This window comes from Megalobrama amblycephala, linkage group LG13 (assembly GCF_018812025.1).
Source record: "Megalobrama amblycephala isolate DHTTF-2021 linkage group LG13, ASM1881202v1, whole genome shotgun sequence".
In the NCBI taxonomy this organism is placed as follows: Eukaryota; Metazoa; Chordata; class Actinopteri; order Cypriniformes; family Xenocyprididae; genus Megalobrama; species Megalobrama amblycephala.
The window spans coordinates 13843826-13862396 of record NC_063056.1 but is presented as its reverse complement, the minus strand read 5'-3'; the positions used below and the strand labels follow the sequence as shown (position 1 = coordinate 13862396).

General features: G+C 37.9%; 1 protein-coding gene across 4 annotated transcripts in view; it reads left to right on the top strand.

Moving 5' to 3' along the window:
• Positions 1 to 18571, top strand: part of rorc (RAR-related orphan receptor C) — a 44246-nt gene that overhangs the window by 7325 nt on the left and 18350 nt on the right. For 2 of the 4 annotated variants that reach the window (XM_048152706.1, XM_048152705.1), the window contains exon 2: positions 8411 to 8440. The exons of 1 other annotated variant lie outside the window; for it this stretch is intronic. In XM_048152706.1, the coding sequence (XP_048008663.1) occupies positions 8411 to 8440 (30 nt within the window). Of the gene's footprint in view, positions 1 to 8410; positions 8441 to 13880; positions 14337 to 18571 lie in introns of all 4 variants that reach the window. One more of the 4 variants, XM_048152710.1, reaches the window with a different exon arrangement.

Here is an 18571-nt window from a genome sequence, read left to right as displayed (position 1 = left end):
AATATGTGCTAAAACAAAATGAAATCTGTACAAATTATAGCAAGGCTCGACCGCTCGGTGCCAGCGTGAACAGCGCTCCGGACAATTGATGGAACTGTCACTGTTCTGATCAGGCCAGTGCTGCATCTTCATGAAAGTTTATGCTTTGCATGTGTTTTTAGGCCTTGCGAATGTAAATATTCATGCGGAAGAAGACGTGAAAGAGAGCTCAATTCTACTCACTATGTGAGAAGTTTTGTGTGTGCATACATCCCAAGTGCCCAAGAGTGGGTACTGGCGTCTTGTGGATCGTCGTTGACCGTGGATTTCTGCGACAATGACGCCAGTCCCACTCCCACTCCAGTGCCCAGCCAGGAACCCTCTGACAGCGTGGAAAGTCAGCGCAACACCACCGAAGACAGAGAGCCCGCCTCCACCGCGATGCAAGAGCCAGCGATGAGTGGAACGACTGAGCGTAACATCGCCGCGGAGACGGAGCCCAGCGTGTGTGACCAGGTGTGCTGCTACCATCGCCGAGGGAGACAGTGAGGAAGACGAGGGGTTGGAAGGGAGCCCCGCCCACACTCCCACCACTGAGAGTGAGTTCCAGGCAAGCACAATGGACTATTTTGAATTTGGAGAGGAGTCCCTATCCCTGGTAAATCCTGAGACTGTCTACCCCATTCTTGATGAACTGGTCCCACCCAGCCTCCCTCTCCCACCTCCTCTCCAAATCCCTGGTAATGACTTTGTTTACTTCTCTTCTTCTGCTATTCAACCAGTTCTCCAGCCCTCAACCTTGCCTGCTACCCAGCCATCGCTGTCTCACATCACTCCCTCAGCTCTACACCAGCCTCCTCTCAGTGGCGTGGCTACACCTGGGGCTTGCTGTGAGCCAGCCTCAGGTGATGAGGATCCTGCGGCTCCGCCTCCGGCCTCAGGTCACGTCGTTACACCTCGACTCATCGTCCTGACTCCTCCGCCTCTGCTCCTTCCACCCTCATCTACAGCAGTGACCATCGAGCGTTTGGCTCCACTGGACTCCCTCGGTCCTGCGACTCCGCCTGGGTCAGACATCGCCATCACATCGCCACGGACCTACGGGTTGTTCGAGTTTCTACGACCCTCCACCCCTACGGCTCCGATGGGCTCCGCCTTCCCTCAGACTCTGCCTCGGCCCTCCGGTACCCTGCTTCCACCTCAGGGGGCCGTCGCTACGACTTTGTCACGGACTCTGGATCCTAAGGATCCCTCTACATCGGCTGCGCTGCTTCCACGCCTCCCCAAGGTTGTTTGGAGCGTTTCACCACCTCGGCTCCTCCCTCCAACGATGCCGCCGTGGGTCGCCGTCTTGGCTGTGGCCTGGAGCAACATCTGGACTCCTCTGCTCAAGGCTACCACCTGGATTTCACCACCACCTGCACCTCCCTGGACTTCACCACCTGTACTTCCCTGGACTTCACCACCATCTGCACCTCCCTGGACTTCACCATACTCTAACCCTCTCCCAGAATTTCGCCCTCTTTAGTCTCCTCCTTCCATCTCATGGCACGAGGATGCGCCTTTCCGGGAGGGGGCGATGTGTTACATGTGCACTCTGTTTTAGACTCATTCTGAACTTGTTGTTGTTCCATTTCCCGCCACTAGTCACTCACCATGGTTACTGATCACCTTAATCACGTTCAGCTGTGTCCAATCATCCCTTCATGTCTCTGTGTATATAAACCCTGTGTTTCCTGTGTAGTATTGTCCGGTATCGTTCGTGTGTTAGTTGGTGTATGTTCCTGTGTGTTCCTGATCTCTTCTGTTGGATTTCATAGTAAAAGACCTGTTTTGACTATATCTTCTCGTCGTGTGCTTTACTGTATATACCAGCTATTGTAACACTCACTATTCTTTTGTAACTTTAATCAGGATTAATGTATATACAATGAAGAATATATTTTATATTTGATTATTTATGTACCAGAAAACTGAAAACCTGTTAGACCTACCTGAAAAGCATTATTTATGCATCTTTGTTCTATTTATGTATTTATATTGGCATGTTGAATGTTAAATGGATCCAATCCATGTTCAATAGAAAATATTTTATTATGCAGCAATAAACTAGCTAGTATACAATAATGACAAAAGTTCAAATAAGAGAGCAAGTAAAAAATATCTGTATCGGAATCGGCCAATAGTTTGTTAAAATCGTATCGTATCGACCAAAACAAAAAAAAAATCAGTGCATCCTTACTCGAAACATTCCTTTATCACTCAACCTGTACATGATTTTCTAAAGGACAAGTGAATAAATAGTTCTTAATGGCTTTTAAATGTTCTACAGCATCAGATTGTAAATGTCTTGGTTTTTGATTCTAATTGAAACCTTTATATATATAAGATTGTGGACCATACTGATAACGTTTTTTTGCATCTCTTTGACTTCCTCTATACACAGTAGATTCATCAAATAATTTTATTGATCCTCTGATGTTTTCTTTGTGAATGGGTCAATGACTTGACGGGTCATTTTTAATAAGGCCACAATAATAATAATAATAATAATAATAATAAACCCCATGACATTCAAAGTATGTAAGGTAGTACAACTAGATCACTTTTAGTGAATCACATTGAATGTGGTTGTGGGTCTCCCTCAGTAGAAATCGTGTTCCGGGGCAGGAGAATTGGGAACGCTGGGGCACCGCGATGCGACCGCAAAGGGCACTTTCACTTTCGTGATCAAAGGGGCAGGGGCTCAAGCCCACCTGAGCCCCCCCCACCCCCGTCCAAAAAAATGACAAAAACAGTGTTAATTGATTATAAAACCACATAATCTCATTGTTAACACTTAATAAAGCTTCAAAATGAATTATATCTCCATTCGTTTTTACACTTTTTAAACCTTATTCATTAATGACCCAAATGTTTCAATAACTGCCTGAGGAGAAAGCAAAGCACTCCGCTTTCATCAGAATTAGGCCATGTGTGTAAACATTATTACTGAGGGTTTAACCACCCAGGGTCCTCTTAATGTGAATGTTTTAAAAAAATCATATTCACAGTTTTCCGCTTCTGATTGCAGAAATCTCATTCAAAGATGTGTAATACTATTATTCTTTTGATGTGTAATACTAACCCTAAGACTAATTTCTCATTCAATGTTTTCTCTCTCTCTCAGCCTTTCTCACTGTCTCTTTTTCTTTAACTTACCCTAACATAACCTTGCCAGAAATACTGTAAATACCTGTGTGTGTGGTAAGAATGGACATAATCTGGATTAAAGGAAAGATTAGTGTTTAGTGAGTGTCTTTGGGTTCCTGATCTATTTCCAGAAGCCGATTTGGCTAATTTGAGATCCAGAAGCTTACATCCACTACCCCACTACACAGATTACGTGCTTTCACATACATTGCAACACTCTTTTACTGTTTCTTCCCTAGCAAATATTTGAATACATTGATTACGTAGGCAGAGTGTGACATTTGACTAAACATGAGGGAGATTTTATACAGGTGGGAGTGAGAAAGAACTTTAAAGACTGAACAGAGGAAGAGATGGGTGCGACACAAAAGGAAACCACAAAGTAATGACACTCATCAACAATATGGCATGTGTTACCTTACAGCGGTTTATGAATCTACAGATGAGGCAAATCTTGAGACTCATGATAATGTCAGTAATTGTCAACTGAAAACTGAAAAAACTTTGATGCCCTGTGTTGTTTCTTTACAGTTATTCATGTACATTCATTTTAATTCACAGACAGTTGTGTTCAAAGTGCTTTTTAGAAGCTCTTTGAGTTTCTCAGGATGTGTCGGTTTTTACTTTTTATAGGATGTTGTTGACTGGTTTGTTGATTTCTCTTGTATAGCAGCAGGGGTCCTCAGTGACTTCTTGTTATGGAACAATAGAGGACAACTGCCACCTCACGGTTCATGTTTCCAGAAGCTTATCACCCTGCAGCTCTTGACTGGTTACCCATTGAAGCTAAGCAGGGTTAAGCCTGGTTAGTACCTGGATAGTACCCGCTTCACTGCACAGGCCGTTTCTAGGGCTGCCCTATTGTCAAAAGTTTAGTGCACTAAAATGTCACCAGTCATTTTTCAGTCTATATTATGAAGTCATCAGAAATGTAGAACAAGTGCATATTTCAGTGTTCCTGTACTTTTTGTAACAGCTTCAAAGAAAATGCACAATAAACAAAACGAATGATGATCAGCTGTGGTGACCTAAAGTGATGATCAAGGCTAAATTTGTTTCATAGTATACTGACAGAGGAAACTTGGAAGTGGAATGAGATGCAACCTAGATACAGATTGCGGTGTTAGAGAAGTCATCAGGTGCTCTGCAGATGCCCAAGTATAGTAATGGAGACACTATGGCTGTTCCTGGGCATTATGGGTGCCATTGCATCATCCAGGTGGTTGAAGAGATTCCCACAACTTGTGCTTTGAGTGAAAGTAGAAGAAAAGCTCTATATAGATGCAAGGACATACATCACATGCTCAGTATAGCCAAGAATGACTTACCATTTATTTCTTTGTTTTCAGCTGTTTACTCTTTAGGCAAGGTCTTGAGAAATTTCTTAATCCATTTTAAAGTTGGATGGGGAGATTTTGCCAGGGCTAGTGTTGTTAAAAGTACCAATTCTTCGGTACCAGCCTTTTTGAAGTACCAAAAGTACAGAGAACCAGTTTGGTACCCACTGATAGGTGCTGCTTTCTAATGCTCATAAACACATAAACACTGAAGCTCTGCAGTGAAAATAGAGTAGCAGTATGAGGGGACAGATGAATTTGTTGAATAAAGTTGTTTATTTTTGTTTTGTTTTTGCGCACAAAAGTATTCTTGTCGCTTCATAATATTAAGGTTGAACCACTGCAGTCACGTCGACTGTTTTAACGATGTCTTTAGTACCTTTCTGGACCTCAAAAGGCGCAATGTCATTGCTGCATATGTGTGGATCAGATACCCTCTGATTTCATCAAAAATATCTTAATTTGTGTTCCGAAAATGAACGAAGGTCTTGGGATGACACGAGGGTGACAGAAATTTCATTTTTGGGTGATCTAACCCTTTAAAAAAATAAGAACAAAGAAGCAAATTACAAACAGTAGGACAAAAACAATAGAGCAAAGATACAAATTAAATAAACTTTACGTTTTTCAGCTACAGAAGGTTTATTTAATGTAGTAAAAAATGCTTCAAAAACTGAATAATCAAGTGTATAACTAAAACACTGAATAACATATGAACTGGTTCTTATTAAAGATACAAAAGTGATTCAGTCCAGAGCACTGAGTGATTTTCTCTTTGCCTTTTGTTGTTTGATTAACATTAATGAGACAGACCGCAGTTTATCATGCTGCTGTCCAAATACACACATCTGGTTTTCACCCAACTGTTTACGTTAATTTAAGACATGACCGACTATGTTTACATGAATACATGATGGGCATTGTGACATTTTTGTTCATCAGTCTGACAATTCAAGCGCAAAAAATGCGAAAGAGAACTGAATTTGTGATTGCATGCCGTCTGAGAGAAGCGGCTTTCTGTGCACACGCTTCGGGTTTACGTCAGTCGGATATATTTACATACCGCAAAATAAAGTAAAATCTCTAACGATAGACAGTTTACCATGGTCACGATATATGCCATCATACCACCCAGCCCTACACAGACATGTCTGTTGACAGCATGAACACAATTGCCAATCATACACGTTTAAGTTAGTCAGAATCCATCTATACGATGCAGATGTTTTTGTGCAATCTCCTCCAACTGTCTGTTGGCAGGAATACAAAAATGCAGAAGTTCGATCTGTAGTTTTTGAATTTAATTTTTTTTTCTTTTCCAAATTGAGTGCATATAGTTTTTCCTATGATACCAAAACTAGTATAGAGAACGGTTAATTTTACTGGTGTTGTTATTGATATGTTGGTGTTTTGACAACATTAACTAGGGCAATCTAGAACATGAGCAGTTTTTGGGTTTAAGATGCTCTAGTGTTGCATTTGCAGTATGTTCATGCACAGTTATCTTCTATTCCTCCTTTATTAGTCTTATTGTCTAGGATTATTACTTTCAGGAGACGCTTACTTCTGTTGTACCTTTTTATTGCTTTAAAATGCCTTTTAAAGTCTTCATAGCTTCTTGGTGAAATCGCATGAAAATCGCTGGACTGTAATGGTAAAATGTGACTTGAGGATGGTTGGTCAAAGCAAGGGTTGCGAAAAATATTGTTTTTGAAAATAATATACTGTTGACGAGCAAACTAACATCTTAGTTAAATTCATTTTGTTCCAATTAAATGTGTAGAAGAGGAGATACTATGCACTATAGCTGTCACCTGACAAGTGTTTTTCAGTGCAAGCAAGACTGATAAGTTTATGTCAGGCACTGATAACAGAGGCCCAAATGTCAGTTTGCTCTATCTGTATGTTTTTCAGTGTGTCCAGACTTTGTTGCTTTAATGACATTTGATAATTTGTAGATAGGTGCATACATTTTAAAATTTAGGTTATATATAGTGATAATGTGATTTCAAACAATTATGTTTTTGTTTTGTTTTGTTTTTTCCCCTCAAGCAGTCAAAATCTCTCTCTTTCTTTCTCTCTCTGGTCCTGGATCAGCGGTGTGGTCAAATAACTGTTCAAGTTGGCCAGAATGGAGTGATAAGCAGTGTAATCGGGGCTTGGCTGTGTTATCCAACTGCATTTAGATCTGTTACTAAGGTGCCTTATATCACCCTGATGATTCAGGTACTACAGAGAATCCTTTAATCTGTGAACAATATAAACGTACACACACTCGAAAACACACACAATCTTGTTGAATTTGAGAAAATCAGAAGAATTGTGCATCGCATTGACCAAAAACTCTGACCGAAAACAGCGCTGGTCATTTTTTTGCTATTAGGCAAACCGTGAGACGGAGTTGTGAAATACCTGCTTTGAGAGTCTTTGTTTCCGAGTGCGTCTGCAAGTCGCCACGCACCTATTTGTGTGTGTTCCGCTACATAAGCAAAAGTTACTTTTTCAAAAAGCCACAAAGCCCTTCAAAGAGGGAGAGAGAGTGAGAGAGACAGCCGGAGTGAGAGACAGACAGAGAAAGTAAGAGAGAGGGAGGCCAAGTGTTCTTCCCTGCGATGCTTATCGTACCTGCCCTGTGTCTTCAGACAGACACACTGCTAAAAATACCCATCGGAAACGGCCAACACAGCATCAAATCTGAACTTTCTCAAAGTGTGGTCAAACGTCAGACAACGGAGATTGCTGTTTGTGCTCGTGTGTGGGCAGGGATGGGGGTTGAGGGGCTTTTCATGTGAAAGATAATGTGTGTTTGTGCTTTTTACTCCAATAAAAGCATACTTTTGTGTTTGTGTGCATGTGTTGGTGTATACACGCATGTGTTTTAGAGTTTTAGTTTAGTGTGTGCAGGTGTGTGAACACTGCACTTTCCATGAATAGGGGCCTAGGACTTAATACTCCTTACAAATGTTGTTTGTTTTCCAACAAATATTTAGTGAAAAGATGTGCTTAAAAATGTTGATTCGTTTCAGACTAACTTCAGACTAAAAATTAAATAAACTAAATACATCTGTTTTATTGTCTATACATTTTCATCTGAGAATTTTTGCAGTCCTGTTAATCCAGTTTAAAATGCTGATATGTGTGATTTGTTATTTTCTAGCAATAAACATTAAATAAACAAATAAACATAAAGGCAGTTTATACTAAATAAATTACTTAATTCAAATTTCATTTCATTTCATTAAGGAAAATACACCAGAATGGGTATTTTAACAATACATTAAGCTGTCACTCAGTCTAGCTTGTTTGTGATTAATTGTAGGTTTGTAGTTATCGATACATTTTTTATTTTGTTTAAATTAAGGAAAAATATTATTTGATCATTTTTCTTTCAAAAACTTAATTTAAAGGCTGAGCTTGACAAATGCAACGACTTAAGGACACATTGACAAATTGAAATGAACAATGACAATGAAAATTCTATTAAAAATAAGGACAGCTCAATAGTACATTGTTGGTAATTAAAATTAAATTAAAATTTAATAGAATTTACTTCAGGTCAGTTGAACAGGTGGTGTCAAAATAATTATGTTGTGGTATGATTACAATTTTTCTGAGGCTGAAATCAATATTTCAAGGGGGAGCACAGGCAATTAATGTGTTTACAACTAGTTGCTTTTCATGGTACTTTACTGGATTTTATTTTTAACATTTTTACTATAGTACTATATATTTACTATATATATATATATATATATATATATATATATATATATATATATATATATATATAAACAAATATATATATCTCTAATGTTTAAATGTTTAAAAGTAATGCAACACCCAAATGTGCCAAGATTGTGGAAAGCACCCACTAACAAAATATTGTTTATGTCCCTCTTTAGGAAATTCAGTGCACAAGAAATCCCATCTGAGTAAGTACAACTGAGAATCTCAAACATGTATCACATAATAGACATACACTATCTATTCAGTCAGTATAGCTGTGCAAGTATGTTGTATAGTACAACACAGTAGTAGTTTCTTTGCGTGCATTTGTGTGTGTGTGTGAGTGTGTGTGTGCATGCATTTGTGTGTGTGTGTGTGTGTGCGTGCATGCTTTGAGAAATGGCATGTTTCACCCCCTATGCATATTGTTTTTTGCATATCAGAGAACCCCTCCATTGTGGTTATAGGGAGGGGGCCATGTATCAGTGTAGCAAAGCGGTGCATAATTACACCTGTGAAACGCACACACACACAAAGCACCTGTATCCACATATATTTTTACTTCAGCCACAAAAGCTGTATGTTTAAACATGAGCAAAGCTACCGTAGACACACACGCACAGGTGCGCGTAGCTATGGGCGTGTGCACCATCTGAATCAAGATAAGATCTGAGAGTATTTTGGTGAAAAGATGCTGTTTAAAACTCTTCCCGCCTTTGTGTTTGATTACAAGCATTGTGTAAGTATCTCTCATCTTTGTCTTTCGCTCTTTTTTTCCTTCTCTCGGTCCTTTAAAGTTTTGTTTTTGCATTCAAATAATGCATCCACTAAACTTCCAGAACATATTATCAAAGTCTTTTTTGATTGTTTGTTAGTCAGTTTGGCTGTTTAAAAAAGACTGAAAACCCTAAAAGGAAAAACTGAGTGTGTTTCATATCATATTAGTGTACTGGGTTTATTAAAGTATGACTGTAGGAGGATTAGAAAACACTCATAGCGTGGTTGGACCATGATTCATAATGACAAGCAATAACAACACTCTGCCGTACGCTGCGGCGACAATATCACATGACAATCTTAACCAGGTTGTTTACACCAATACCCTCTACCGCCTATCAGACCAGCCTCACATCCTCTCTGAAAAGTTCCTCATTAAAGGCACAATATTTAAGATTTTTGGATTAAAAAATACAAAAACAACTAGAACAGTGTTAAATATTTAGTTGACTTGTGTACTTACATTATCCCAGATGTTTCCAAGAATGTTTAAATCCAGAGAAATAGAACACGGACTGTGCGTCACCTATCAGTGACGTCATACCTGTGTTACCCTCGATTTCCGGTTTTATTTCGTAGAAACCATGGAAAAACCAAACACGTTTTAATATAATACACGTTTTATTAGACAAGGGAACAACTGTTTGGATGCAATTATAGACAGAAAACTAATCATTGTTATATAGCTCAGCACATTTAGTCTTATTGTTTGAATCTAGTTTTCTTGATTTTTTTTTGTGAGTACCATGCTTTATCATGCCCATGAAAAAGACTATTTTGTCAAGTGGCTAACATAGCATAACCAGATGAAGCTTTATTTTTAGTAACAGTAATATAGCAATTTGTATACAATTTGTTAACTCTTTCCCTGCCAAACACAGAATTTTCTAGGTTTCCATGTTTTCACTGTTATACACTCGGGGGCGCTATTACACATCTTCTGAACGAGTAGAACGAAAACACAGACGAGGGAGATGTAGAAATGAGCGATCTAATATGTAAGCAGATGCATATGAAAAATAACGCGGTCATCAACAATAAACAGCATATAAATGAAAGCTGTCTAATGTTACAGAGGTAAATGCTAATCCAGGAAGTGGTATAGGACTGTGAAGCTTTGGGGGTGTTGATGGAAACGATCTACTGCATCTATGCTCTGATAATCGTACTGAATATGATCCAGATGTAGTGTTTGATAAAAACGTGATTTTCTTAGCTTTTTGCTGAAAATTGTGCTTTTTTTATGAAACTTACCTACATTCAAGTATTAACCCTTTAAGACCTGAAGGCTTTTTTAGAGTTTTTTTTTCTGAGCGACACACACAAAAGTAAAGACTCATAACTCCAAAACTCTAGCAAGGAGAGTCAAAAGGTAGGTATCGTTTGATAGAAAACATTTTAAATTTTAAGAAAATATAAATTACATTACATTTGGACATTTTCTTGCTGAGAAACAGCTGATTAAAATACAAAAAATATATATAATTTTTTTAAAATAATTTTTCTTTTTTTTTAATTTGACATGGAATAACTCAGGAACACAATAAGATCGCTAAAAAATTCTTTTTTGGTGATGCTCTCCTATATGTGAGCTGCATCTGGTTCAAATTTCGTGGTGATAGCATAAAGAATAGTTTGAAAAATTGTTGTTCATTTTTTCCGCAGCCAGGTGGCGCCAACGGGCGGTAAACTCCGGTTTAGAGGTGCTTCTCAGCACTCGTTAGGAGTTTTTCAAAATGGTTAGATGCATTAAAAAGATGAGATTCTAAGCTTTAAAATGATATCTATTTTGTGTTATTCCACGTTGAAAAAACGAACATGGATGGGTCCGGGAACATTGGATACACACTGCATCCCGGAGAGATGAGAGACATGTTTTTAGCCAAGTATGTTAAATCATTCTGTGAGTAATATCTTGTGATCAACGCAATATATTATATTGATTTCATTTTAATCCTGAGAATCTGCTTTAAATATTGATGTGCAATTTTTTATGATCTGTGCATTTTTCATGAAGTTATGAGCACGTGAAATATACATACTTGTATTCAGTTAGCGGCTGTGCTATTTTTGTTGTAAATGCATATTACTCAGACTCAGAGGGTGAAAACAACGCAACAGAAGCATGTTGGAGGCTTGATATGAAAGTTTAAAGTCTCTGGTTTTGTATGCAAAAAGAATTTTTGTGCTACCTATATGGATTCAATTTTTATTGGCTTTTAAAGAGAGACACGCAAATGGGAGCGCCGACGCTCCATCCGGTCTTAAGGGGTTAATAAAAACGGGATGCTTGAAGCTAGAATTTTTTCTTTGTTTGTTTAAAAGTAGAGGCTCTGTTCTTTATTTTGATGTATTGCATGTTCAGATGTTTGTACAACAATCCCTGAACATTTTGTGAAAGTTATCAAAAACACTGGCGGTGGCTGGCAAAGTTTTTCAAAAACGTTGGCGAGGAAAGAGTTAATATGACATTCGATTGAGTTCTTACATGATAATCGTAATCTATCTTACTGCAGTGTGCAACAAGTGTGTCATAGCAGCCACCAAGCAAACGCACAGAGTAACGTTATAACAATTTATAATTATAACGTTATAACCGTTATAATCATTTTTAACCCTTTGAGTAGTACGGTCCCACATATGGGATTTGGAACGTTCAGATTCCAGATTCAAACTGTGCTTTTGCGCTCTGGCTGCGAGACGGACGCACTCAGCTCTTGTCATATATCACAGCTATGCAGTGTTTTCAGCCACATAATGTTTCTTTTAAGGTTTCAGACATTTAAATACGCATAAGCACCAGTAAAACAATACATTTAGCGTTCATAAAATACACACTGATGTCAGACATCAGTGGAAGCAGCAATAACAATCCATTCAATATAATTTGCCGACATTTATTCATATCAGACACACATAATGGGGTTAAGTAACTATAAAGTTTACTCTATTATTCTTCCATTTCACCAGCCACTTACTTACATATATTTCGTGAGAAACTGATGAATTCATGTGCTGTAAATCCGACTGACAGGACTGTGGGGCAAACTAAGATGGCGGCGCCCATCTCGCGTTATAGATCAAGATAAAGATTGTTAATTAAGGTTTTTAAATGACAAAACACACTCACTTACACATATTTGAGAATCGGAATATTGGATAGTTGATGACATGGTAAGCAAGTTTGTGAATATTTTAAATAAAAAAGGAAAAACAAAAAAACTGCGTTCAGCGTACGTGACACGCATGACGCGTCACCATGGAAACAATAAGACAATAAAAAACTCACTCTGGGGGGTCAGTTAGAATATTTTAAACGCACGCTTGAAAGGGTTAACACACACAAATGTATCTAATATGATAAACAGCGCCGCTTTACCCCATATACACTTGACCGGAAGAAGAGGAAGCGGCAATAATAATAATAATAATATGTGGCATAATAAAAGCTCCGCTGCTCTCGAGGCGAGTGTCTCGCTCGTCTCTCATTAGCAATCGCTCCAGCGGCCTTGTTTCTGCACGCACAGCCCTCGGCCCTGCTCTGCTTCATATAACAGTGACGTTAATAATCTCATCCATGCTCTCATTCTGCCCAAGTCCCATCCCAATTCTTTTCCACCGGCTGTGAGGTGAAGACGACAACTCCCATGATTCAGCACTCAATCTCGACGTCATCAAGCTACACCTTTGTTTTGAATAGGCGATCTCTAGTGGCGAAAATTTACATATTTTGCCTTTAACCCCTTATGACCGGATGGAGCGTCGGCGCTCCCATTTGCGTGTCTCTCTTTAAGAGCCAATAAAAATTGAATCCATATAGGTAGCACAAAAATTCTTTTTGCATACAAAACCAGAGACTTTAAACTTTCATATCAAGCCTCCAACATGCTTCTGTTGCGTTGTTTTCACCCTCTAATGAGTCTGAGTAATATGCGTTTTACAACAAAAACAGCACAGCCGTTTGTATGTATATTTCACGTGCTCATAACTTCATGAAAAATGCACAGATCATAAAAAATCAATCAATATTTAAAGCAGATTCTCATGATTAAAATGAATCCAAAATCAACATAATATATTGAGTTGATCACAAGATATTACTCACAGAATGATTTAACATACTTGGCTAAAAACACCTCTCTCTCATCTCTCCGGGATGCAGCGTGTATCCAATGTTCCCTGACCCATCCATGTACGTTTTCCAACGTGGAATAACACAAAATAGATATAATTTTAAAGCTTAGAATCTCATCTTTTTAATACATCTAACCATTTTGAAAAACTCCTAACGAGTGCTGAGAAGCACCTCTAAACCGGAGTTTACCGCCCGTTGGCGCCACCTGGCTGCGGAAAAAATGAATAACAATTTTTTTAAACTATTCTTTATGCTATCACCACGAAATTTGAACCAGACGCAGCTGACATATAGGAGAACATCACCAAAAAAGAATTTTTAAGCGATCTTATTGTGTTCCTGAATTATTCCATGTCAAATAAAAAAAAAAGAAAAATTATTTAAAAAAAAAATGATATATATTTTTTGTCTTTTAACAGCTGTTTCTCAGCAAGAAAATGTCCAAATGTAATGTAATTTATATTTTCTTAAAATTTAATATGTTTTCTATCAAATGATACCTACCTTTAGACTCTCCAAAAGTTAATTTGATTGAAGATTACGAGGGCACATTAATTTTTCTAAAATATTATGTGCACTGATAAATAATTTATAATAAATACTGCAATATTCCATAAAAAAACAAGAATTGTCTATTTTTCATTTCATGGTGATTTTAAAAAAGTTATCTCAAACTTTGGTAAATAAGTAAAACAAAACAAAAAAAAATAAACAAGTTTTTTTTTTCTTTACAGTGTGCCATGATAGTTGAGAGGGATAGAGTGAGGAATTCAGGATTTCAGGAAGAATGATGCACTGCAGAAAAGCAGCTCAACGCTGAAATGGAAAGAGAAAGAGAAAGTAGAGTCCACCTATAGACGGACAGAGAAACGGCACATGAAGTTCTTTAGTAGACACATCATGCACAAGAGAGAGAGAGAGAGAGGTGTACCTATCTATAGTTTGAAAGGGACAGGCCCTCTCCCTCTTTGTCACTCTCAGATAGAAACACACACAAATGCTCACACTCTCTGTCACCTACCGACAGAAAACCACCTAATCTCTCTGTCATCTCCCACACCGCGACAGCATCACCTGTTCAGAAGTTTGATTAATAGTGTGAGACAGAGCTGTCAACCATATTGAGTGATTTAGACGTATCTTCTCGAGAAAAAGACAGCAGTTCACACATGCTGTGAAGATGATGCGAGGTAGGCATTTGCGTTTTGTGTCTGGCCTAGTAAGTATGTATTTTTTGCTGATGTTTGTGTAGGTGTGGGACAAATGCTTGTTTACATCGCATTGGATTCATCTTCATGACTTTGTGCGCTTTGGTTTTCATTTTTGTTAGTGCGGCTTATATTGCAAAGTTTCGAAACACTTTGCATCCATATTGCGCTTTCGTTTCACTCATCAAAACCTAGTTTTGATTATAGTGATTATATATCCTTTCAGATGAGATTGACCTTTTTAAGAGTTTCGCTCTGTTGTTTGTAGTTGTACGAGACTCGCTCCGCCATATTAGCAGGCGGATGAAAGGTCCGAGACTTTGGTTTGCTCTTGAACCATTTGAGTCAGAGATGGATGATCCTCATCTTGGACGTTTTGAAGGATGGAGTGGGATGATATGCAGGATTTTGCAAGAAAAGCAGTGTAGGTCTAATGTGCTTTGATTTTGAGATCAGGATTTTGATTTGTAATTCAAAATGCCTTTGGTGTTGGAGTATGACCTGATAAAAATTAAATATACAATAATCAGTGTTTTTGTGTGAGTATGTGTGTGCCTTTATGGTTTAAAATGTGCTTGAAGTAATCTGATTGACGTGATATAATGTGTGTGCAGGAAAGCTTGTCAGAAAGTTTAATTCGCTTTTTACTAATAGAAATTTGCCATGCGGCCTCTTTCGTTCTTAATTTTATTTTTCATACTTGCTTTTTGTTTGGTTTATCTTGTGTAATTTATTAATGGCTTTAACAGTAGCTTGTAGACGGTTGGGTGTGTGTGTGTGTGTGTGAAGTAGTCCAGCGTGGGCGTGTGACTCTACACTTTTCTCACTGAGTTTAGTAATAGGGATTTTCACACATTCAACATCAAATATGCCACACCATTTCCACAATTTACTTTTGATCCTAAAGCACAACATTTTAGTGTAAAAATTCTGGTTTAACACGAAATCTGCATTATCATATTGGAAATTGGAACCCTTTTTAAAGCTGATTGTACTATAATCTGAACAAAGTCCTAAATGATAAGTACTATTTGAAATAACAGAACCTTTTTATGTACAGATGCATGAAACAAATTCAGTCATATGAAAAACAACTAATGTTGCAGTTCGCTCAATTAAGCAAAATTGTCCTGAATGAATCATGAATTTATTGTACAGTGCTTTTCAACAAAGATAGGATTATTTAGGACAAATATGAACTTTAAATGTATGTAGATCCAAGAAATTGATGATAGAGGCTGTGATTGTTATTCTTGATAGGTAATCAGTTAAGTTAAGGACCTTGCAGTAGAAGCCACAATATTGTTTATTGGCCAGATGAATTGATTATTAGTTTATCTTGTGCTTTGTGGCTGTTATGATTAGACCACAGTTGTAGATATGATGAAGAGCCAAGCCTACAGATAAAAGGTGCAGGTTATCTCCTTAATGAAACGAACACTGCAAGATAAGATCTCGCTTTCAGAAACAGTCTGAATACAACATCCTCTCAGTCATTTTTGTTGCAAGGCCTTCAAAATAAACGACAAGTAACTGCTAAAGCGATAAAGGCGATCGTTAATTCTGCCTCTATTTTTGTTTACTTTATCCTGAAACCAACACAGACAAAATGGAGGACCCCAAAAGTATCAGATGACGTTCGTTTTGTGAGGCTTGTGGTTGTGGACATCGTTCAGAAATGACTCTCAAGCAAGCATTTTTGTACAGTCCCCTAAAACTGAATTTTCCGTAGCAGCCCACACCACGTATATGTGGTTAAATATCTGCTCATCAAAATTGCTACAATTCAAGCAGGACCTGCTGAAGTCAGCTGCTCTGTTTCTTTATCACCTTGCATTATCTGACGCAGATTTGCACCGAAGCTCTCGCTGGTGTCCAGAACCCTGCTGAAAGCTTTTTTGGCATGATTGACAATACTGTAAAAGAATTCAAGACTCCAACCACAACTGAGAGTGGTTTATAACTCACCTCTTGCATTGATTTGCATTCAAAAATTGATTTTCTATTGTGTATCTGCGTACTCTACCAGTTTTCAGACACACATAAATGAATTTGTTTCTCATGATCTTAAAAAAATGCTTAAATTAAGGACAAATACACTCTCGGGAAAAAAAGGTACAAAGCTGTCACTGGGGCGGTGCCCGTTCAAAAGATACTAATATGTACCATTTAGGTATTAATATGTTTCTTTAAGGTATTTACTCTTTTAAATAAGTTAAATAAGATACAAAGGTGTACCTTTTGAAAGTGTACTGCCTTAGCTTTTTTTCTGAGAGTGTATAGGCAGATTTAAAATGCTTATCAATTTCTTTACACTAGGAATTACTAATTTTAATAGCAGAACAAATACTGTTGGTAAAAAAAAAACATCCCAGGATGCACCTCATGAAGTTAGTTGGAGAGAATGAAGAGTGTGCGAAGCTGTAATCTATAGGCAAGAAACTAAAATAAAAGATCTTTTTGTCACTGCATACTTCCCATATATCACATAATTATTTGAATGACTTTACTATTATTTTAAATGTGCAAAATAGTAACTCTAAGGGATAAGTATGCATGTCCAAACTGCTAGGGCATGTTTTTTTGCTAGGGCACCAAAAATGTCCTTCCGATATGGTAGAACATCTTAAAGGTCAGTACAAACCGCACAGACCGATGGAAACAGACACTTTGTCGGGTTATGTCGGATCAGTGCGTTACCCCTGTCGGTGTCTGTTGGAGCTTGTTTTCACCGATTGCACACTTTAAATCACCATATGTTGGGTCATGGAATTTCTGAGAAGTGACGTACCGTAAACTGGCGATTGCCTGCCTTGGTCGGCGTCTGTCGATGCAGTGTGAATTGATCTTAAAGTGATAGTTCACCTAAAAATGAAAATTCTGAAACCATTTACTCATCCTCAAGTTGTTCCAAAGCTTCTTCTGAACACAACAGAAGATATTTTGAAGAATATGGATTACCAAACAGTTGATGGGCCCCATAGTATGAAAAAAAAAAAAAAAAACACTGTGGAAATCAATGGGGCCCAACAACTTTTTGGATACCCATATTCTTCAAAATATCTTCTGTTGTGTTCAGCAGAAGAAATAAACTCATACAGCTTTATAACAACTTGAGGGTGAACAAATGATGACAGAATTTTCACTTTTGGGTGAACTATCCCTTTAAGTCTTGTGAAGACAGTCCTTTATATTAATTTTTTATTTATTTATTTATTTTTACTTTATTTTTATTTGATTAAAACTAATGTTAAAAAATGTATTTAAATTTGCATTATTTAAGAGCAGAATCAGAGGTTATCTGTACTTTATGTGGACAGTTTACTGTTGTTCTGCTGCATAAAAAAGGCCTAAAAGTTCCTGCAGTTTTTATTCAGTATTAGACAGAGAAGCAAAGCTTCGGTCACGTTGAGTCAGAGATGAAGGTATGAGCAGGAAGACCTTCCTGGATATCTGTTCTTCTCTACAGCCGATGAACGGTACCGGGAAAAAAATGTGTGGATTTTATCGAATGCACTTTTTGGTTTTATACACACATTAAGAAAACATGCACCGTGAGGCATTTTGCAACATTGCACTAGATTCTCACTGCATACACACACACTTTTTGAATATACTGCCAATGAACGCTTCACCAGCTGCAAGACTGTTCTGCGCTGTGGTCACCCGTTCAGTCCCCGTGTGTGAGTCTGTGTGTGTATCTGCACACACGTGTATGTGTGTGTGTGTGTGTGTGTGTGTGTACACACACAGGTGTGCGTGCAGAGCTTTTGTTTGAATGCTTTTTTCCATCACCTACATTTTAGCTGTCGTTTTCCTCCATTGTTAAATGCCGAATCAGGCAAGAAGAACAAATCAATTCAAAAGTTTAAGAGTCGACTTCTATTTCTCTTCAGAAATCATAAATATAAAATATATATATATAAAAATCGGATCCGATCTGTTTTCATACGTAGACCAAACTCTTATGAAACTGAATGTTATGAAAGGAGAGTTGATATATGAGCACACCAGCACATTGATATATGTATAAATTTACCATTTTTTTATGCGTGTGTGTGTGGGGGGGGAGTTTCACACCTTTTTTCACTTTTGTTCTTAAACGTCTTTAAATCTTCAAAGACACTGAAATCATGACTTGTACATTCAGGGACCAAAACTTTGAAAATCAAAGAGGTATTTTCTCCCCCTGAATTCACAAAGCTTTTTCATTCAGA